The sequence below is a fragment of the Mirounga leonina genome, unplaced genomic scaffold, assembly GCF_011800145.1.
Source record: "Mirounga leonina isolate KUSES-001 unplaced genomic scaffold, KU_Mleo_1.0 Mir_454, whole genome shotgun sequence".
Taxonomy (NCBI): Eukaryota; Metazoa; Chordata; class Mammalia; order Carnivora; family Phocidae; genus Mirounga; species Mirounga leonina.
Genome location: NW_023270763.1, coordinates 8,446,970 through 8,468,982, shown reverse-complemented (window position 1 = coordinate 8,468,982; position 22,013 = coordinate 8,446,970). Strand labels below are relative to the sequence as shown.

The 22,013-nt window shown below is 62.5% G+C and overlaps 1 protein-coding gene across 2 annotated transcripts in view; it reads right to left on the bottom strand.

Annotated features, from left to right (window-relative positions):
* Positions 1-3,048: 3,048 nt before the first annotated feature.
* SH2B2 (SH2B adaptor protein 2) overlaps positions 3,049-22,013 on the bottom strand; it is a 20,980-nt gene continuing 2,015 nt past the window's right edge. The window contains exons 3-10 of one of the 2 annotated variants that reach the window (XM_034988570.1): positions 13,243-14,003; positions 10,801-10,902; positions 9,063-9,154; positions 7,676-7,767; positions 7,394-7,555; positions 6,699-6,907; positions 4,066-4,237; positions 3,049-3,561 (exon numbers count right to left, since the gene is read on the bottom strand). In XM_034988570.1, coding sequence (XP_034844461.1) covers positions 3,218-3,561; positions 4,066-4,237; positions 6,699-6,907; positions 7,394-7,555; positions 7,676-7,767; positions 9,063-9,154; positions 10,801-10,902; positions 13,243-14,003 — 1,934 coding nt within the window. In that variant the 3' untranslated portion in view covers positions 3,049-3,217. Of the gene's footprint in view, positions 3,562-4,065; positions 4,238-6,698; positions 6,908-7,393; positions 7,559-7,675; positions 7,768-9,062; positions 9,155-10,800; positions 10,903-13,242; positions 14,004-22,013 lie in introns of both variants that reach the window. The other variant, XM_034988569.1, reaches the window with a different exon arrangement.

Sequence of the window (22,013 nt, the reverse complement as noted above, 5' to 3'; positions counted from 1 at the left end):
TATGTCTTCTATTCCAAAAGGGCCCCAACTTGGCTGTTAGGAGCACCTACCCGAGGAGGCTGTTTATTTGAATCATTGCTGGTACTCCACTTCTATTTCTGAAAGTATTTTCACCACCAGGGCCATAAAATACTGGCTTTGTGTGTTGAGGGAGCAGGCGGAGGTGTGGACCCTCTGCTCCCCCCCCCCCCCCCCAGCACACGTGCCTCCATTCCCCCTGCTCCTCCTTGGAGCGAGTTCAGTTTCACGTCTGCAGGCAGGATGGGAGAGCATTTTCCCACGTCGTGGTCTGGCTGGTGGGTGGCTGAGTAAGGGAAAACCCACCTCCCACAGTCAGGCCTGGGTGCCCTCCCAGAGAGACCCTGCACCCCTGGTTTAGCCCAGAGCGCTCTGAGACCAGGTCATCTCGGTCCTGTGCACGGGCCCACACTTAGCCTCACAGCGTACCTGCCTCTGGGCTGACGGCCCCTCCCAAGAGAGCCTATCAATGGCAGTGGTTCGCCTCTCCACGGCTCTAACCCCATCTCTTACCTAAAGGGAGAGCTGGGAGATCTGACAGCAAGGGTTGGATGGTGTGGTCCCCGGCTGGAGAGAGCCAGATAGTCCCTGGGGCCCCCTGCTGGAGACGGACAAGATTTCTTCCTTCTCTCCTAGGTGTGGGGATTGGATTCTGAGTTCTCCACTTCTCGGGTGGAGCTCTCCAGGTGGGTCCAACTGGCCTCCGAGCCTCAAGCCAGAGATCCCCCGCCCCCTCCCGTCAGTCTGCGGATGATCTTTCTTCCTCCTCCTCCTCCTCCTCTCTGCCCCGGCCCCGCTCATCGCCCCTCCCCACACCTGCAGCAGCCTCCCTGGCCCCCTGCCCTCTCTTTTACCCCTTCCACTCCATCCTCCTCCTGACCCTCCGGCCCCAGGGTGATCTGTCCAAAACACAAAACAGACCATCTCCGCTCCCGTCTCAAACTGGTTCTGGATCCCCAGTGCCGTTCGGGTCTGGCTGGCATTCAAGGCCTCCTCATCCTGGCTGGTCTCATGTACCACTCCCTGCCCATTGCACCTGCGGTCCCCAGCCCCGTCAGTGCCCCCGACAGGCAGCCCGGGCACGTCGGCCACGTGGCTACAGTGCATGGACCAGCCCTCTGTGGCTGCCCATCACGCTGCAGTGGGCCTCCCTGGCTGTCCCCTGCCACCCTGAGGGCCCGACCTGCACACAGCGGGCACCTGAAGCGCTCCCCCCCGCCCCCAGAGATGCCGCTGCCGTGGGCCATGGCCGTGGCTTCCCCGGGGTCCCATGGAGTCTGGGCTTTCTGGAAGCACTGCTTTGAGTAGTAGGCCCGAGGGTCTCGCCGTGGGGGCCAGGCTGTGGAGAGAGCCTCCTTTCCCCTTGACCTCCTGTTGCTGGGCCCTTGCGTGCCTTAGAGAGCCCACGGTGGTCCCCATTCTCTGCCGTTCTCCCCCAAATTCACTTTACCCTGGGAACACCTCAGGCACAGTGCCTGATGACCATCCTCGGGGTGGGTGCAGACCCTCTCCCACTTTCTCATTGCCCCCAGTTCAGCAAAGGCGACAGGCTTCAGTGCCCTACTTTGCCCTACTTCCATGCCCAGATTCCCGCTCGGGACACTCCGCGGTGGCCCGCTGCGTCAGGACCACGCACTTTGTGTTCAAGGCTTACGCCCGCCTCTGAGGCCGCTCTGAACACTTCCAAGGGGCAATCCACTGAGGGAGCAGGGATGGAGCCCCAGGCTTGGGATGATGTCTGTGGCTCGGCGTCTTGCTGGAGGGGAGGAATGTTCTGGGCCTCCAGATGACTGAGAGGCAGAAAGCAGCCAGAGTTCTCACCAGCTTGAGCCCAGCTTGAGCCTCACCCCAGACCCGCTCTGGAACTGTCGGGACAGACCCCAAGCACCAGGGCACGGGGGCAAGAGCACAAAGAGGCTCCAGGCACATGGATGGAGATGCTGGGGCATAGGCAGCTCTCCGGAGCACCGGCCTTGTCCTCCTCCCTCTCCAGGGCGCAGCAGGAGCAATGCTCAGTCACTCCCGGGTCATTTTTGTGAACCGGGACTGGGCAGCAAAGCCCTGGGAGCCCAGTGGGGGTGCTCATGCCCCTCATGTGGGGAAGGGCGGTGGGTGCTGCGGCTGCAGACCCAGGAGGATGGGGTTGACCTGGGGGTCTGACACATATGGACGCAGGCCCTGCAAGGGCACTCCTGGGTGGGGGGAACCTTGGGTCTGTGGCCCCAGGTGTTTGGACTGGGGGAGGGGGATGCTCTTTAGCTCAGCGGGAAGGAGATCCTCCTCAGGGGGAGTAGTGCCCAAGGGCTGGGGTGCTGTGACCTTGAGGTTGTGTCTCCAGTGCCCGGGGACACAGGAGCCCCCGCTGGACTTCTGCCTGCAGGGGAGCATGGGCTGAGGCTGCAGGAGGGGAGGGTGAGAGGGCCCTCAGACCTCTTCCAAGTTTGAGTCAACCAGCCTCTCCCACTGCCCAATCCCCCAAAGGCTAATGTGGAGGAAACCTGCCCCACCAGCCACTGACCTGCAGTCCCCCACGGGAACACCTTACTCTCTCTTAGCCAGCAGCCAGGGACCAGCTCCTCTTGGCATTCAAGGCCCCCATGACTTGCTCCCCGCCCCGCCTTCACCGTGTCCTTGCATCAAGAGACCTCTTCCTTCTCCTCTTTCCCCTACCCTCTGCCACCCTGCATTCTTGCCCCCAAGCGTCTGCTCAGGTCACCCCTCACTCTAGTTCCATTAAAGCCCCCTCCCCCCTCCCTTCCCTGTGGGCAGTTCCCCTGAGCCCTGCTGTGGGGCCTAGCGCTTTAGCTCTATGCCTTCCTCAGGTACTGCCGGTTGTCTCCCCCCTGGACCTCTCCCTGCTGGACGGGGAGCTGGGTCCCCTTAAAGACAGAGCTGGGTGGGGGCCGGGCAGGCGCCAGGCCACTGTGGGCTCAATGGGGGGGGGAGTTGGGGATGCCATGTGTGGTACCCCCGCTCCTTCCCCGCAGTCCCCGAGACCAGGGCAGGAGAAAGGATGACAGGAGAGCCGAGTGCAGTCCCTAAAACAGGCTCTTTAATAACATTTATGTCTTCACTGAAGAGCTTCGCTTTTCTCACCCAGCGCCGGGCTGGGGCCGGCCGGGTCCGCTGGACGGCCGGATGGACGGGCACGGGGCGGCGGGGCCGGGTGGCCCCAGGCCCTTGGCGCCGCCGCGCGGGGCTAGTAGAAGGAATACTGGTTCTCGACGGCGCGCGTGTGGCCCCGCGCTCCCTCGGCCGGCGCGGCCTCCGGGGGCTCGTCGGCGCCGCCGCCCCCCGCCTCCAGGAGGCGCTCGGCGCTGTTGCTGCGGCTGCGCGCGCTCAGCGGGCCGTCGGCGGGGCGCGGGGCGGCGGGCGCGGACGCGGCCGAGGACGACGAGGCGGACGAGGACGAGGCGCCGCCCGCCTCCGACGGCGAGGCGGGCGGGCAGGCGGCCGCCGCCAGGCTGGAGAAGTAGTGCTGGCCGGCCGGCTCGCTCCAGCAGGCGGGGGGCGCGGGCGCGGCGCTGGCCGAGGGCCCCGGGGCTGTGGCGGGAGAGCGCGGGCGCGTCAGGGCCCAGCCGGGCCCGTCGCCCCCGCTGTCCCCAGCCCCGGCGCGTCACACGCGGACGCGCAGACCCGCAGGAACGGGGTGGCCTGGCTCTCCGGGTTCCAGCCCCCCTCCCTGGATACCTGATGTCACGGGGACGGGCGACAGGGCACACACAAACCCACGCGTGCCGGACCCCCTTCCCCGCGCCCCAACACTTCCTTCAGCAGCTCTGCAGGGGTCTAGGGAATCCCTCAGCGCTGCCTCTGAGCGACCACCTTCCGCCTGCCCCCAGTCACTCAGGACCCGGACCCGGTCCCTGCGCGGCCACTCTCCCTCCAACCCTGATGGCCCGGATTGCTTACAACCGCCCAAGACCTGGTGTTCATCCCACGGGGGCTAGCGGTGCTGGGCAGCAGCCTGTGGGTGACGCCCTCCCCGTAGGGCCCACCTGCCTGTCCTCTTGAGCCATCACATAGGCCAGCTGGGGGGAGTCTTACCGGGTGGGGGGCCCTGGGCCCGCACGTAGCTGCGGAGGGTGATATCTGCAGAGCCCCCGGACTCCAGTGGGATCGGGTGGGTGTGGAAGTGGCGCAGCATGTCGAGCACGGACTGGAACCACAGGTGCTGTACGTGGCATTGCCCGTGGCTATTCAAGGACAGGCGCAGGTGCTGTGGGCACAGGACGGGGTGGTCAGTGGTGGGGGCCCGGGCTGGCCAACTGCTTTGCAAGCGCCTTTGAGGGTCATTACCAAGTCTCACAGAGACCATATGGGGCTGTGTCAGAGCGGGGGCACCTCACACATTGAGCCCCCTCTTAGGGGGTCACTCCGGTAGTGAGGATGGGGAAGGAGGGTAACAGCCAGGCTGGGGACTGAAGGGAGCCGTGCATTTAGTCCCCATGCTAGGAGCGCATGCATCATGCCCTTTGCACCCCCATCTCTAGTCTCCAATAGCCCCAGAAGGTAGAGATTGTAGTCCCCATGTTAGCGATGGGGAAACTGAGGCATAGGGAGGGAGGGAGTCACCCACAGTCACAGAGCTAGGAAGAAAACTCATTTGTGTGATTCTCCCACCCTGGCAGGCTAGGAGTCTGCCTGCTGTTCCTGCAGAGCTAAGGCCCAGGGTCCGGGGGGCAGTAAAGACCCTGAGTCTAGCTGGGGAGGAGCAACCACATGTCCCTCTTAATGGTGCTGCAGCGGGAGCACCTGGAGCACAGGGAACAGGGCTGGTTCCTCCGTGGGTCTCCAGGGCCTGCATGTGACAAGTGCCCCAGGGAGAGGAGCCACAAGCCTGTGGTCTCTAGTGGTGAGTCACAGGTCTCTGGCTTCAGCCCTGTTTTGCTCAATGTGTGTTCCGCAGGAGGAAGAGTGGCTGTCTCTGGGGGGAAGCTGGCCTGGCCACCTGCATAAAGGACAGAGAAGCCCTGGGGGTGGAAGGTAGCCCCATGAGTGAGTTCTGCCGCTCAGCAGGGCCAGAAATTGCCAGAACGGTGTGGCGAACCCAGGGAGCATTCCTGGCAGCCCAGGGCAAGGGCTCAGCTGGAGAGGAACAGCCTAGTGGGGTCCGACCACAGCCTCAAGTCTGGGTAGGGCCTTTGTGGGCATAGGCCTAGGCAGACTTGGGGCTCAGGGGGAAGGTGCAACTCAATTTTCGGGAAAACCTTCCAGACTCTTATTATCCGAAGGTGAAAGGCGCTGCCTAGGAGGTGTGCACGCAGTAGGCTGGAGGTCCCGCTCTACCCCACGACTAACTTGTCAAACCCTGGACAGTCACCCAGCTCTGAGAGGGCAGCAGCTGGGGCGAGTTCCAGGCTGGGTCATGCCCTAGGAAGGAGAGGAGCCTCCCACCCTGCTCCACCACCCCCCACTCCCCCTCCCGCCATGCCCCCGTAGAGGGCTGGGCACCATCCTAGCCTCTGGCTTGGGCACGAGTCAGATCCAGGCGCTCCCGGGAGGCCACATGAGGAGGTGCTGGCCCAGAAGGAAACTTCGGGCTGCCAGGGACAGCGCCACATGCCCCGTTGCCAGAGGAGCGAGCTGGTAAGGGCAGCTGCTTCCCAAGGAGGCGCCCCGGGGGAGGTGCTGCGTCTTCCACGCTGCCGAGGAGAGATGCCCGGGGAGCCGGGGGAGGGCCTGGGCCAGGCCAGCCGGGGGTTGGGACACTGACCGCCAGGGCAGGGCTGGAGCAGGAGTCCTGGGGTGCCCCCTCCTCCAGCAGGGACGGACCGGAACCGTGTCCTGGGAGGAGCCGGGGCCGGGTCTGTTGCCTTACCGGAAATTTGGGTTGGTGGGGGGAGCGGGGTTGAGGTTCCTGCCCGTTCTGGTCTCATTGTAACCACAACCCCCTCCCCCGACATCATTGACTTTTCTGTCTTATTTTCCTTTGCACCTTATTATTATTAGCACACAATGTCCTTCCTCGAGAGCCCCCCATCTGGGCACACTGCTCCCCCCTTGCTGTGCCCTGTCTGGATCTCCCTTCTTCACCTCGAGGATTCTCCATCCACTGCACACCTCAGGTCACTGACCCCTTATTCTGGCTGGTGGGGTCAGGAGAACCGCTTCCCCTGCAGACCCTGCACGGTGGCCCTGTGGCCCAGTCTGCCTCCTCCTCTCCTGCCCAGCTCTTGAGGCCTGCCTGTGTGTACTTCTGTGACCCTGGGGCTGCCACGGGCCTAGCTCAGAGCTGGGGCTCAGGAAGGGTTGGTGAACCGACCTGAGCAGGGAAGGAGACGGGCTAGCTGCGTGTGGGTGGGGCAGGAGGGCCTTGGTTGACCTTGGCCCTGCACCAGCGTGGCTGTGGGCAGAGACCCTCAGAAGCCTTAGTGTTAAGTGATCCCCAGTGCATAGGGTCAAAGTGAAACCCCCAGAAGGGCCCGGCCTCCTGTGCGCTCAGCCACCAGTGGGTGACTTCCCCATCTGGATAATTAAGAAGCCACATCTAGGGCTGACCGCACCCCTCAGGGAGGTGTTGGGGGGGGATGCAGGTGGGGTGAGGGCACGCCTGTGGGAAGTCATGCCTGCTCCTGGAGCACAGGACCAGGACCACCTCAGGGCTGGCCACACTGCCCCCGTGTGCCCCGCCTCCCCCCCACTGCCGCCTCCCCCTCTCCACGCCCCGGCTGACTTGCCTTGGCCTTGCCCTGGAAGTTGAAGGTCAGCACGTACTCCCCAGGCCGAGTCTCACTCTGGCGGATCACGAAGAGGCCGTGGCTCCGGGGCCCGCCGGCTAGCACCAGCTGAGCTGCCCTGACCCGTGACAACGTCCCGTGGAACCAGGGGTAGTCGGAGAGCTCCAGCTCAGGCTCAGCCTCCGGCTCCGGCTCCGCTCCCTCCTCCCCTGCAGAGGGACGGGAGTGTGAGGGGCGTGGGGGAGCGGAAGGGGTGAGTCAACGAGAGAAGAGATGCCACAGCTTCTTGGGTATTTGCATGTAAAATGCTGTATGACTATTCTTAGAACGAGTCAGGGAACCAACCCAACTCACTAGTTCAGCGTATCAGGTAAACTGAGGCACAGAGAGACCGACTGTCCTGGAGTCACTCTCCAGTCAGCAGGAAACCTGGGAACAAGTCAAGTCTCCTTGTCCCCAACCCCTGGTTCCAACCCTTTACCCTCCACTCCTTCTTTTTCCATGGACTCGAGGGCCTGTGGGAGGGATCACCTTCCCGGACTCGCCCACAAAAGCCAGAACCACTGAGCTGCCGTGCAGTGTTCCCGGTGCGATGGGACATCATGGCTTCTGAGGCTCAGGAGGGCCCCTGTGGCCTGGGGGAGGGGGGTGGGGGGGCAGGAAGGAGGCCCAGGGAGAGAAGACTGTGCGCACACCTGTATTATTGCTGTCCTGGCCGCCGCCACCCGAGGACTCCAGTGTCTCCAGGAAGGTCTCCAGCGGGACATGGACCAGGGACTCCCCGACGCCATCTCGGGCTCTGCTGTGTGGAGCTGTCACCACGGCTGCTGTTGTCTCTGGGGGCCGCGGCAGGTCCCCTGCTGGAGACGAGGCGGTGGGGTGGGGGGGAAGCGCATCCGTCTGTCGGGCCATCCGGGCACCAGCACCCCCTCTAACCCTGCCCTCCCCGTCCCCCGGCCAGCTCCGCCCCCACCTACCATCCGTCAGCAGCTCACAGCTGCAGGAGGCCACTCGGCTGGCCAGGCAGCCTCCCCGGGTGCAGGACAGCTCAGTGTCTTCCTCACTGTCCCTGCGAAGGCAGGAAGGCACGACTGTGTCCCGCCATGGGACTCAGACCCCAAGCACGGGCTGCTCGCGGAGCCCCCAGTGGTGGCTGACAGTCCCCATGGCAGCCCTCTCCTGCTCGTCTGGGTCCCTCTGCCTCCACGTCCCTCTGTCCCAAGCCATCAGCTTGCTCTGTGGCCACCAGGGACATGCCTGGGCCATAAGGAGAGGTCTCCGAGTGGGTGCAGTCCTCCTTGAGGCCATATGAGTCCTTCCCACTGACCCACGAGGGGCTGGCCTCCTCCTGGGACCCCAGGGGGTGTCCCTCAAATGATGGCAGGGCAGCTCCCTGCCCTGCCATGGCCTTTGCCTCCCTGTCTGTGACACGAGGTGCCTGGGACCCAGCCAGTTCCAAAAGACTGCAAAGTGAGGTTCACCTTCACAGGGGCTGGGGGAAGAATTTGCAGTGTAGATGGCTGGGGGGCAGTGGCAGGGGACGGATCACAGCCATTTGGGGGATGGGCCAGGGAAGGGGGGCCTGGAAGGCACTCAGGCCTTTAATTGCACTTCCTCAAATGAAGCTGTTAATTAGAAAGCAGCAGCCCCTCCCCCTGGGCCTGGCTCACCCCATTAGCCAGAAGAGCCAAATGCTCGGCTGTTGGCCGGCCTGCCCCTCCTACTCCCGGCCTCGGGATCGCTCCTGGATCATGAAGCCAGGCTCCCCGCTGCTCCTCCTCACACAGCTGCCCAATACTGCCCTCTGCTTATTACTAGCCATGGCTCCCCATTGCCCCCGACCTACCAGCTTCCCAGGCTCTCATCACAGCGCCCCTCTTCAGCTCTATGCCTAGCTGCCCAAAGGTCTGGACATGCCCTGCTCCCCTCCCAACCTTGGCTGGGCGGTCCCCTCTGCCTGGCTCAGGCCGGAGGAGGAGGGGAGCACCTCTACCAGTATACCTTCTCTGAGCCCCAGGGTCGGATTCAGGGCCTTGCCTCTGTTCTGCCACCTCTGGCCCTTTGGGCTCGCCCTGCCACTGCCCATGTCCTAGTGCTCTCAGATTCCTCTGGAGTAAGGACAAGTCCCAGTCTGACTTTCTTCCAGCTCCCTAGGCCCTGGCCCTGTGGAGCAGGCTCCAAAGAGCCGATTGGGGCTGGGGGTCCGGATGAGCCTGGCCAGGGCTGCCATGAGAAAACCCATCTCCCAAGCTCAGCTCCCGCCCTCACCAGAAACCTCACCCTGTAAGGGCGGGGGGACCACGGGGCACTACCCGGCCGGACTCCCACCCCATCCACCCATCCTGGGGCCACCTGGGCACTCACCCGGGGTCCACGCAGCCCTGGATATCAGCCACCCATGAGTGCTTCTGCAGTGAGTCAATGGTCTCCAGGATATACTCAGCTCCATTCTCGACCTGGGGAGGGGGTGGCCGGGAGTCCAGCCCTCAGCACAGGGCTGCAGACTCCAGGGCAAATGGCTCATCCCACCCCTCCACCATGGGAGCTCACCGGTGCGGGCAGCAGGGAAGACAGTGTGGTCACCATCGGGCACCACCCCAAGCCCAGGCCAGGGTCCCCGGGGCAGAGCCTTGGCCGCACTTTCAGCAGCCCCTCCCTCCTGGGCCCAGCAGTGGGGATCATGGGGGATGATGTCCAGCCCCACTGAGCTCAGGTCCTCAGGCCCTGGAGATGCAGCCTCTGAGGAAGCCATGCTGGCCTGGTACCCCGGAGATGGGGTGAAAGAGCATCACAACCCTCAAGTCCAAGAAGGGCCGGCTGGCCTAGCACACGGAGCTGAGGGGCTCCCACACCTTAGTGCCTGGAACTCTACCTCTGTGCCCCATGCCACTGGGACAGGCAGTGCCCAGAGCGTCACCCCGCCCATATCTGATGACCTCTTCCCAACGGCCGTGTGAGGGAGGCGGTAGGTTTTCCCCACTTTACAGAGGAGAAGACTGAGGGTCAGAGAGGTCGGGTGACTTGCTCACACCCGCACTCAGGGGCAGCGCCGGGACCTGAACCCAGATCTCCGTGATGCCAAGGCCCCGGGCTCTCAGCTTTGGGTGTGTCTCCGGTGAAAATGCAGTTGCTGCCTCCCAGCAGCTCAGAGCTGGGAGGGGCCTCAGAGACCACCTTCCACCCCTGTCTGACTAGATGGGGAAACTGAGGCCCAGAGTGGGGCTGGCAGGTGAGCCCCTCTGCCTCGGGGCTCCTGGGTGCCGTGGGCAGCACGGTGGCCAATCGGCTGTCGGGGACGAGGCTCTGGGCCTGCCTCACCCAGCAGACAAGAAAGCCAGGCAGGGAGGGACTATGTCCTCAGCCCCCGGGGGCCTGGGGTGACTCAGGGTACGAGGTTGGCAAATGTTTGTTAAATGAATAAGGGAGTTTTGTGGCTAAATAAACAAGGATGAGTAAAACATAAACCCAACGAGGAGCCTGAAGAGGAGGGTGGGGGCTTCACGCCTCTTGGGGTGGGTGGAACCAGGCCTCCTTGGGGCCTTGGCTTTACCAAAACCCAATGCTTCGAGGAGGCCCAGGGCCACAGCCCTGGCAGCCTGGAGCCGTGTCCTCAGCAACCCAAGCAGGCCACCCTGGCGAGGTGGAGCCTGGGAAAAGGAAGAGAGCTGCCCCCAGACCCACCGGGGTGCCTCCCCGCCCACCCTCCATTGCCTTTGTGCCCTCCGTGGGACCAGGCAGGTTCCCACACTCCAGTGCCCAGGGACGGGGGCATTTGCATAAGTGCTGCGGGCTGTGGGGTGGGTATATGCTGGTTCCAGTTGGGGAAGGGAGGCAAGGAAGTGAAACTCAGAGGAGCTTCACTGGGCCAGGGGGAAATGGGAACGGGGGGCCCCAAATGGTGGGTGACACCCAGAGCCCGCGGCGCTATAGCCCCAGGCCCGGATTCAAGGCCTAGCTGTGTGCCAGGCATCTGCGGCCGGTCCTGGGCCCTGTGGCAGGCTCCTCGCCCTCTCTCCCGCCGCGGTAGCCTCTGGCTGTGCTGCCCAAGGCGGAGGTGGCCTGGGGCGGCTGGGGGATTTGTGGGGCCGGGGGTGGGGCTCACCTTGAGCACAAACGTATTGTCTTTTTCTGGCATCTCCAGGGGCATCGTCGTGCGGACCTCGATGATGGCCGAGAGAGGGATGCTGACCTTGGGCCTGGAGGCCTGGGAGGCCAGAGGAAGGGGCAGTGAGAGAGTCACCCAGGGTCTTCTGAAAGCCTCTGCACCCTCCCACCCCTCAGAGGTCAGAGCCGCCCTCAGCTTGGAACACCAAAGCAGCCCTGGCTCTTGCTCACAGGTGAGTAAGTTGAGGGAGTTTCTGGGAAACAACGGGACCTCCCCACACAGTCACGTCACAGACAGAGCTGGAACCCAATTCTGAGTCTCCCACCTCTGAGCCCTGAGGGGAAAATTCCACCCGGGCTGCCCTCCTGCCCTGCGTACCTACCATGTCTGTAGTTTTCACATTTTTGACCCCGACCCAGATGCGACAGATTTGACATCGTGACCCACTACATATGTACTTAGTTAAGAAGGTCTCTGAAACGTCTCACCAGACAATATTTATCCGGTGTGTGATGGAGTAAGCGAATTTCTAGTCCATCCTAGTTCATTTGAGAAAAAAAAAATGCTGCCCTCCCCCTTTAGAGCAGACTTTCCAGAGCATGGCTCTGGGGTCCCTGACTTAGAACAGGACTCCTGGAGAGGGGCAAGGCTGTGTCCCCGGGTGGAGGAAAAGGGACCCGTGTGGGGTTGAACCAAGGTGAGCTGTCAGGGCTCCCAGGGAGGGCCGCTCTGTGTTAGGCCCTCCCCACTCTGCTCCAGGGCTCCTGGCCACGGCCCTAAAGTCCCCCAGGGCTGGCTTGAGATTGAGCTTCCCGGCAGGGCTTGGGCTCCAGAACAGGGACTTTCTCTGGAGGAAAAGGGAAGGGCCGCACGCTGGGTGGGCAGGCTGATGGGAATTCCTGGTAGCACTGGCCGCCAGCCAGTGGGGGCAGGGCTGGGCTTGGAGCAGGGACTGAGGGCCTCGGTGGACCAGGGCAGGCCATCCTGCTGGCCAGTGGGGCCGGGGCTCAGGGTCCCGGAGTAGGGAGAACAGACACAGATGGACGGTGCCGGCCTGGTCTGGGGGCTTTAGCTGGGCTCCCGCTGGCCGGAGGGGCCGATTCCTGCGCCCGGCCTTCGAGATGTGGCTGTCCGAGCTCAGTGAGTGGCCTCTGACCCTATCCAGCCACACTTCATCCTTCCCATTCCCTGGCCAGGGCCGGCAGGCGGTGCCGCCCCTCCAGAGCAGAGGCACGAGTGGTGAATGGTAGGACGGGCGAGACTTTTTAAAAGAGAGGCCCCAGCTGCTGCACCCCTTCCCCCAAGGGCAGCGGACGCTATTTACAGCCGGGCAGCTGTAACTGCCACTCAGGCCCAGAGGCATTGAGCCCTGGGCCTCTGTCCTTGCCCTTTGGGCGACTCTGGGCCAGCCCCACCCCGCCTGCCCTACTCACCGGGCCTCGGTCTCTGACAAGTGGTGGAGCTGGGCTTAATGGTCTAGGATTTCTCTCAGGGGCCTAACGGTGGGGGCCTGGCAGGCAAAAATCCCTTGGGAAGTCGGGGTCCTATGACTCAAGGGAATAAGTGTGTCCCCGGGAAATCATCTCTCCAGAGTCCACGCAGCTCATGGGCACCCAGGCTTGGGGAGCCTACACCCTGCCCCTCCAGTGGAGAGAGAGGCAAGGAGGTGCACCCAGAGTCTGACAGCCTGGGAGATGGAGAGAGGCGAGAGGATCAGGGTGACTAAAGGTGCCGGGGAGTAGGGAGGGCCGGGGGGGGCGAGGGAGGGCTGGGTGGTTCTTGGGGTGCTGCCAACTGCCGCACCAGCACAACCTCCCACCTTTCCGAACCTCCCAGCACACAAGTAGCTCCCACCTCCACGCTCCTCCATTCTCAGGACCACCAGGGTGGTGGGTATAATTAGCCCGGCTCTGCCACCCACCAGCTCTGTGACTCTGGGCAGGCCACACCTCTCTGAGTATTCCTTTGTTCTCTCTTCCGTGACCTGGGGATTGTGATGCCCACCCTGTAGGGGGCCTGGGGGGATGAGATTATGCACCAGGCTTAGGGCTCGGTATGCGGTGTGCCCTCAGAAAATGGGCACTATTGTTACAATTATTCCCACTTTCCCAACAGGGCAGGTGTGCCACCGGGGAGAAGGCCCATAGCCGCCCCCAGGGCTCCGATGGCGAGCCCCCAAGCTGGGGAGGGGGCATGGTGCACTCAGGTGAGCAGCAGAGCTGGAGATAGCTAGAAGCTTAGCTTTCAAAACCTGGGCCAGGTAAGGGCCACCCACCAGGGGCTGGGCTGCAGCCTGGGAGCTGCACCGGGGACCGACACATTTCAGGCGCCCTCCCTGTTTGGGAGGCTCCAGCCACCCAGGAGCCCTGGATGAAGGATGGAGGAGGGCAGGCCGCCCTGGCACCCTCCGTTGCCCCCCACGCTGGGCCGGGCGCTCACCTTGGGTGGCACGAAGAACTCGAGCCGGAAGCGCTCGCCGGCCACCGCCCTGCGCAGGAGCAGGCGACACTTCTGCCACTGGGCCGTGCCGCCCGGGCCCGCGGCCGCGTCATCGGCCACCATGAAGCGCAGCGCGCCCTCGCGCTGGATGTCCACCAGCTCCACCTTGGCCGCCAGCGTCCGCGACAGCCGCAGGCGCCGCGTCCACTTGTCGCGCGGCTCGGCGGGGGGCTCGGCGGCCCGCGGGGCGGTGCCCGCGTCGGGCTCGGGCGAGGCGCGCCGGTGCCACATGTCGCGCACGCCGTCCACCACGCACAGGCTCATGTTGCGCAGCGAGAAGCCCTTGCGGACGCGGGCCTTGGCCGCCGCCTGCGCGGACACGTCCTCCGAGCTCCGCGAGTGGCCGTAGGCCGCCGCCTTGAGTGCCGTGGGCCCCGACATCTCGGGCTCCATGGCGTCGGGGGGCTCAGCTGCCCCCCGAGGCGCCGGCCCGGCCACCAGCACGCGGCGCACCTCCTCCCCGAAGACGTCCAGGAAGTTGGCGGCGAAGTGGCGGGAGAAGGAGGCCCCGGCGTCGGGCGTGTCGTAGGCCGGGTTGTCCCGCAGAAAGCGGCAGAACTTGTGCGCGAAGTCCACGGCGGCCGCCTGCGCGTGCAGCTCGCAGAACTGCCGCCAGTCGGGGACCGGGGCGGGGGCGGCGGCGGCGGCGGGGCCGGGGGCGGCACCATTCATGGCTCCCGTCCCATCGCAGCCCCCTGCGGCTGTGGGCGACAAGAGCGCGGGGTGACTCTGGGACCTCAGCGCCCACCCGGCCCCTCTCCCCCCGGGGCTCCCTGGGGCTGTGTGTGTGTTGGGGTGGGGTGCGACATCATGCAGCCATTCAGAGCAGGGAAGGACGGCAGCATCTGCAGGAGGGGGGTCGTTCCCCCCCCCCACACTCTTCAAACGGCATTCTCGAGGTCATTTCTGGGGCTGGCGGAGGCTGCGGTCCCAGGTGCCTTGATTTGGGGTCCCCACGAGCCTCCTGTTACCTAGCTTCCCAAGCAGATCTCTTCTGAGGGGCCCTAAAGGTGGGTGGACAGGAAGGAGTCGTGTGCACTCCTCCCGGCTCTGCCTTTGAAATATGCCAAGAACTCAACCTTTCCTCCACTCATCATCCGGGCTGCCCTCCAGGGGCCCACATGGCCTGTTCTCTCCCCTGCGGTACTTTAGCAGCCTCTTCACTGGCCCCCAGAACTTCAACTCATCCCCTCCCCCCCCTCCCCCAGTCTGTTCTCCACCCAGGAACAGAGTCATCACTCCTAAAACAAGACAGATTAGGTCCCTCCTTTGCTCATAATCCTGCATTGGCTCCCATTCCACTCAGAGTAAAAGTAGAAGTCCCACCCATAACACCCAAGCTGTCACATGATCTGCCTCCACTTACCTCCCTGAGCCTATCTCCTGCCACTCTTCCCACCCACTCTGCTCTGGCTGCTGCTGGGGCCCACCCCAGGGCCTTTGCACCTGCAATTCTCTCTTGCACTTGCCTGGAACGTTCTTTCCCCCACACTCCCTCACCTCCTTCAGGTTTCTGCTCATCTACCATCTTGTCCAATAGCCTTCCCTGGCCCCCACTCTACTGAGAGTAAGGAATGCTCCTGTTCCACCCAGCGCTGGTGTCTGCATGCCCTTGGATTGCTTACTTTTCTCTGTGGTGCTTATCCCCATCTGACATACCATTTGTTCCCTTGCTTGGTTGTGTTGTCCTACCCCCCACTCCCCACCACACCCTTTCCCTGAGAATGCAGTGTTTTAAGTGGGCTATGTCCCCAGTGCTGGGCACATGGTAGGCATGGTAAACACTGAATGAATGGGGGCGCCTGGCTGGCTCAGTCGGTAGAGCATACGACTCTCGATCTCAGGGTTGTGAGTTCAAGCCCCATGTCAGGTACAGAGATTACTAAAAAAAATAATAAAACACTGAATGAACAAATGGATGTGTCCAGCACACGTTCACACATGGATGTGTCAGGCATGTCACAGCTGTCACTGCCTAAGCCCTCACACGGGGCCCGAGAACACGCAGCTCGTTAGTGACGGGCCTGGGATCCTCCCCCTGACTCCAGGACCCCAGGGCTCACCTTCCAGTGTGGACCAAGTAGGACCCGTTTTTCATACTGGCACTGAAAGCACTGCATTCTCAGACCTCTTTCCGTCCCCATGGTCTGCACTCTTCCCACCTTCTGGAATGCCGTTCCCTCCGAGCTCCCATCCAAACCTGGCTTTCCTGAAGAGGTCCCGATGTAGGGACTCCAGCTCGCTCCTGTTCCCAGGTCCATCCAGCCTATATTACTCTGGCTCGCCAAACTACTGGTGTGCCCAGGCATTTGGGGGCCTTGCCTCCTTGTCCCCCAAGGTGGCCACCACTCCTGGGGGCACAGGTCCAGCCCGCTGTGTTTATATATTCCACCCCTGTCCCTAGGCCAGGGTGAAAATTACCAGTGGGGTGATGAGGTCCTGCCCTGCCTTGGGGAGTCCCTGTCTGAGGGGGTCAGCCTGGTGTTAGGGGAACTGAGACAGAAGGTCATGCCCTCACCTGTCCTCCCAGGATCCCCACATTTCCCAGCATGGCCCTTCCCTCAGAGCTCCTGGGAGCACCAGCTCATCTCTCCTCTGGGATCCAAACTCTGTAATTAAATGCCTGGTAAAAAATAGCTGTCCCACTTCTACGAGATCATCTGCGGGGCCTCTGGGCCATACAGCACCGTGGGAATTCCCGCTCACCTCGGGGCAACCTCGGCCATTGATCTGTAGTCAATAACCACAGGACAGCCCCAGGCAGGAAACAGGCCACTTGATGAGGCTACTTAGCACAGAGGACAGTTTTCCCAAACCGGCTCAGAGACTCCTATCCGGGCCTGAGAAAGAGGGTGGCTGGGAGTTAGGAAGGTTTCCTGGAGGAGGGGGGCTCTGCGTTGGCCTTTATGACAGTGAAGAGGGAAGCGGACGAAGACTGACCTTACTGCAGGGATGAACGGTAACTGGGAGGCAGACTTTCAGGACATAGTGGGTGGGATTGGGGGAGAATGGGGCCTGCTCGTCTTCCTTCCTTCATCTGGCTAACTCCTACTCATCCTTCAATAATGAATCCAGGGGCCACTTCCTCTAGGAAGCCTTCCCTGACCTCCCCCCTGCCTCCCCCCACTATGTGGCATGAGTGTCTCCTCCAAGCTCCAACAGTCCCCTCCCAGAAGCCCCTCTAGCAAGGTGCCAATTACCGGGTGCTCCAGGTGTCTGTTCCCATGTCTGTCTCCCCATGTGGCATAGACACTCCTTGGGGGCAGAAGGCAGGCACGAGGCGTATGCCAGGAATGAGGGTGGAGGTGGGAATGCACCTGCCACCACCACCACCGAGGCCTCTAGGGAAGGTGGAGAGCCAAGGCCTTGTCCTGACTTGCTGAGGGGGCACATTTTGGCGGTGGGAGTGGGGAGAAAGCCCTGCAGCTAAGCCAGTTCCTTTCCTCCCCGTTCCGCCAGGAGGCTCGGACTGGGTGACACAGCAGCCTGGGAAGCCAACTCCCAGTGTGAACACCCATCTGCCCCACCTGGGGCTGGGAGGAGGTGCGGGGGCAGGCGGGGAGGAAAGCAGTCCCAGTGGGCATATTTGCACATCAATGCCTGGTCCTCCTCATTCTTCCTGCGGGATGAAGGGGCAGAGCAGAGGGACAGGGCCCTGGGGGGAGGCTCTCACAGCGTGCGTCCCAGCTAGTCCTCACAGGAGCTAGGGGTGGGACTCAGAGAACTTGCCACGGATATGGTGGTTATGGCCATGCCCTGGGTAGGGGCTGGCCTGGGAGGCACTGGGAGGTTAGGCCTGCCTTGACTTCCCCTACCCACCCTTGCTGGCTGGCCAGGAACCTAGTAGGCCTGAAGCCCAGCAGCCCTCAGTGTCCCCTGGGTCTAGCTGGAGGGGCTACACGGAAAGGACAGGGGTTGAGCCTCCAGAGGTCAAAGTTAAAGCAGCAGGGCCAGCAGGGAGCCCTGCACAGAAAGTGACTTTCTGTGAAGGGGAGGCCGCCGGCCACAGAAGAGGGCTCAGCCCCAACCCAACTGCCCTTGGAGCCAAAACTGGGAATGAGACCAAGTGCAGGGATCTGGGCTGACCTGGGTTCAAGGCCCGACAGCCCCACTACCCTCTGGGTGAGTGACGCTGACCACAACTCCCACCTCTGAGCCTGCTTCCTCACTTTAAAATAGTGAGGAGGGCTACTCCTCCCTGGAAGGACAGCACAGTTATAATCCATGTGCGGCCACGGGCAGAGCCGGGCCCCCCCACCAACCTCTGGGTGGTGAAGCCAGGAGGCTTTTCCAGCCCTCTCTAGGGACCAGCCGGTGTGTTACCCAATTAATGAGACAGGGCCCTCCCCCATTCTGCAGGTGACCAGACCCAGATGTGGGAAAAGCAGAACCTCAGGGCGGAGGGGATCCCAGAGGTACTAGGAGCAGGGCGGCCGAATTCACCCCGGCCCCTGCCGTCTGGTTGGCCTGGAAGGTTCATGGATGAATCCTCCAGCGGCGCCTTGGGGACCCCCCTAGGTCTTTGGCTCTGCCCGGATGGCCGTCCTCACTCTACTGACTACTCAAATTCTCCTTGGCACTTAGACTGCGTAAAACCTTTTCTTCCAGGAAGCCCCCCTACACTGGCCCTCCCTCCCTGAGCTCCCATGGCCCCAGTGGTCCTTGGCCCTCTTGCTTCTGTGGGCAGGGTCCCAGTTCCTCCGCCTATGGCCCCGGGGAGCCAGAAGAGACTTGCTGAGTCAGTGCGGGATGGCGCCAGACTGGGCAACAGTGGGCTCGCCGTCTCAGGCCAGGCCCTGCGTCTCCTCAGGCCTTGGCTCCCCATCAGTGAAACGGGGTGCTGAGCAGTGGCCTCCAAGGCCTGGGGCTGTCATGGCCCTTGGACGCTGACGACTGGGGCCCCACTGTCACCCCCCTGGGACCAGGGACGGGCAGGGGTTGTCTCTCATCTTCAGGCTTCTTCTGTGAAGACAGGGGTGGGAGACAAACGGTGCCCACGTGGACAGACCGCCCTCCCCTGATGCATCACCCCGCGGGTTTCGAGGCTCCGCTGGCCTACCTGGCTCCTGTTTTTTTTTGTTCCCATTTCACCAGGGCCGGCGCATGATGGGAGGGAGCGTCCGGGAGGCGAGATGGGGGAAGCCTAATCAAGTCCTTGCCTGTCACCTTTCCAAGCCAAGGATTCTCCTAACCCCGCGGCCAGGAACCCAGATGGGAGACCACCCCCCACACACACACCCGGTTAGAGGCCTGGGAGAGGGGGCGGCTGGCCTTCTGGTGGTAAAAATAGCACTTGCAACTGGAATACAAAAAAGAAGGCCAATCATCAGCCCCTGCCACAGGCAGTTCCGGACCCCACGGCCAGGTCATTCCTTAAAATATTGATGAGGCAGCCTAGCCTCCCCCGCTAATGGGCCGACGACCCATCGATCCAACCCGCAGTGGGCAGAGGCCTGGGGGGGCAGGAGGCACCAGCCTGGCCCACAGCCTGCAGGGGCCTCGGGGCCTTGTGTGCGGGAACCCCAGCGGGAGCTTCTACCACCACAGGAGACGATCTGCCCCCAGGGAAGGGAAGGAGGCCCTGCAGGGCAAGCTAGCCACTCAGCACCCCAAAAAGCTGTCCTGGGGGGCTGCCCCTGGGTAAGCTCATCCAGCACCAAGGACCTTGACCCTTCTCCTGCCCCCTCACTCAGCTCCGTGCTCAGGGGAACACCCAGACAGCCAAGAGCCAAAAGGGCTGGTGAGGGTCAGAACTGAGGGTGCTCTGTTCTGTGCTGGGGTGGGCAGTGACCCCCCAAGAACCATTCATGATGGGGAAACTGTGGTCTCTGCCTAGGGCCCCCAACACAAGAAGAGAAGACAAGGCCTCCCTCAGCCTCAACCATGCCCACCGACGTCCTGTCCTCCAGGCTTCTCAGGATGGACCTGGCCTGGCCAACCCAACCCCACCCTTGACCACGAACGCTCCTTCTGTCCTCTGTGGGGTGGTCCCCTCCAGCCCCCACAGGACACAGACCACATCTGGGCTAGTCCTTCCTCCAGGAGTGCCTTCCGCCTACAGGCTGGCTGCCGGAGTTTCCCCCGCGGATGGAGACACAGAGTACACAGCGCACGTTCCCTGTGTCGCTGTTGGGTACTTGGGTGTTGGCTCTCTAGTCTAGTACCCGCCCCCAGCGCGTCCCCCCAGGGCAGGCTCTGAACCAAGGCCTCCCGCGAGTGAGGTGTGGCTGGAATTCCCCAAGCCTCCCACACACAATATCTGTGCTCACCCCATGACCCCGGAGGAGGCCCAAGTGGGCATCATTTCTGGTCTTAACAACCTTGAACCTGCTAGGACTTTGCTGCCGAGTGGGTGTGGGAGGAGGGCGCTCTGGCTGGTGACAGGGACAGGTGCAGAGTAAGAGCCCTGGGGGCTCCTGCCCTGTATGGGTCGCAGGGGGTTGGGGGGAAGGGGGCTCAGGTGGGCCCGGCCTTTTGGACCAGCAGTGTCTCTAGCAGGGAAGGGGACCGTCCTGCCTCCCACACGGACTGCTTCATGGTCCGAGGCCCATGCTGAGGAGCAGCGTTGGGGGGCGGCCATCAAGAGCTGGAGCAGCTCTGGGCTCAGGGCCCCCCCCCCCATGCCTTTCACACACAGCCAGCCTGTGCCAACTGAGGGAGGGCGGAAGCCCTTCTGGTGAGCCCCTGGGCTTTCACGGATGCCCCCGATCTGGACAAGCCCTGCTGGCTCTGGGACCTGCAGACCCCCGGTCCTTGGGGGCCCCACAGCTGCTCCCATCCCAGAGGCCCCACTGCCTGCCTGTGCTCCCACCTGCACATCTGGTCATTTGACATGTGGGACGGTGGAGAAGGTTAACAGCCTGAGACCGCGGGGCGCCTGGCTGGCTCAGTCAGAAGAGCCTGCAACTCTAGATCTCGGGGTTGCGGGTCTGAGCCCCATGTTAGGTGTAGAGACTGCGCACAAATAAAATCTTAAACAAACAAACAAAAGTCCTTAGGTAATTGGTTAAGGAATCAAAGCTTTGCTTCTATTTCATGAATGTTCTGCCTCCATTCCTCTTGTTCTCTCACTGCTCTGAGCAGATGGCTCCTCCCTGGCCTCCCTGTTTCCCACTGTCCCCGCCAACCCCCAACAAATCCAGGCTCCACAGTGTGGCCAAGGTCTTTTCCGAGAACCCACATCCAGTTGAGCTATGTCCCTGTTTCAGACCCTTCTCCCCTCACATCTTCCCTGCCAAGAGAGGATTTGCCCATTGTACAGATGAGTAAAGAGGGTCCTGGCAAGGGCAGTGACTGACCTATCATTCACTGGATTTGCACTGGCTTCCCACTGTGTGCCAGGAGACATGCTGGGGGGTTCAGCGCCATAGAATGGGCGAGAGGGAAGGGTGGAGCCGAGTTCACATCTGTCCCTTTCTGCAGCATGCGCTACTCAAAACAGGGCCCTGTCCCTGGGGAGCTCTCCTCTGAGAGCATTCGGGTGGGGGGGGGCACCCAGGCCCCACCTCAGGAAAAGGAAAGGAGATGCCCAAACTGAGAAGGGGCATGCTGACAGGCTGGAGGGCCGGGGAGTCCAGAGCTGGGCCCTGGAGGAAATAGAAGTCAGATGAGCAGGCAGTGGGGCCCAGGACAATGAGCTATGCCGGGGCCTGGGGGCTTAGGAGAGAAGCCCATCCTCCTTCAGGAGCACCTGGTGCTGGACAGTTCCTGGACAGCTGTAGGTGGAGTGCAGGCTGGGATGGCTCCAGCTGCACTTGCCCTGCCCTCCCTGGGTATAGAGCAGAGGCACCCCCTCTCCAACCTCTAAGTCTCTCCCAGTGCCTTGGATCTCACCTAGGCCTGGATTCATACCCTTCCCAGACCTCTCTGGCCCAGCCCCTGATACCTGCAAGACACCCCCCTCAAGTCCTACTACCCAGCCCACCAGTCTGCCTTCTGACTTTTCCATGACATCCATACCAGTGACTCCTGAGACCTCCAATACCCCCCCTCAGTTCTGAGTATCCCAGACCTCTGGGTACTAACAGGTGCTTATAAAGCTTCCTTGGGTCTTTCTCTGAACAACTGAACTCCCACCCTGGCTGATCTCCAGGCACCTCAAACTCACCACTTCCGAGTTCTATTACATCCTCTTCCTCCAACCCCTGCTTGCTCTCTGCTTGGAGTCTCAGCACCCAGCCCGGCATTGCCCCACCTGCTCCCACTCCTCTGCCCCAACAGCTGCCAGGCCCCTGAGCTGATGGAGGCCTTGGGAACACCCCCTTTGTCCTGTACCCGCCTCCACCCTCCGCCTCCACCCTCACTCTCCTGCCCCTCTACAATAGCATCAGACCATGACCCCCCAGCAGGTGTTATACCCACCCCCAAGTAGGCCCTATCCACAGAGGGTCCGAAGTATCTGGAGAATGGAGCCCAAACCCTGCATCATCCAGAGGAGTCAAAAGATGCTATAATCCTACACACTGATGCCCTGCCTTGATCTGCCCAAAGAGGTGTGGGCTATAACCTCCTCTAGATAGAGGAAGGTCTGAAAACAGACCTAAACAGGTTGAGGGGGAAGAGAAACTTCCCCAAGGCTCCAAGGATGCCACCGCCCCTCGGTCCCATGTGGACAATGAGGAGCAGGAAGCGAGGCAGGCTCCAAGAACCCCATGGACACAGTAGCCAGGAGACCCATGGCACCTAAAACCCTAATTCCCCACAACCCAGGC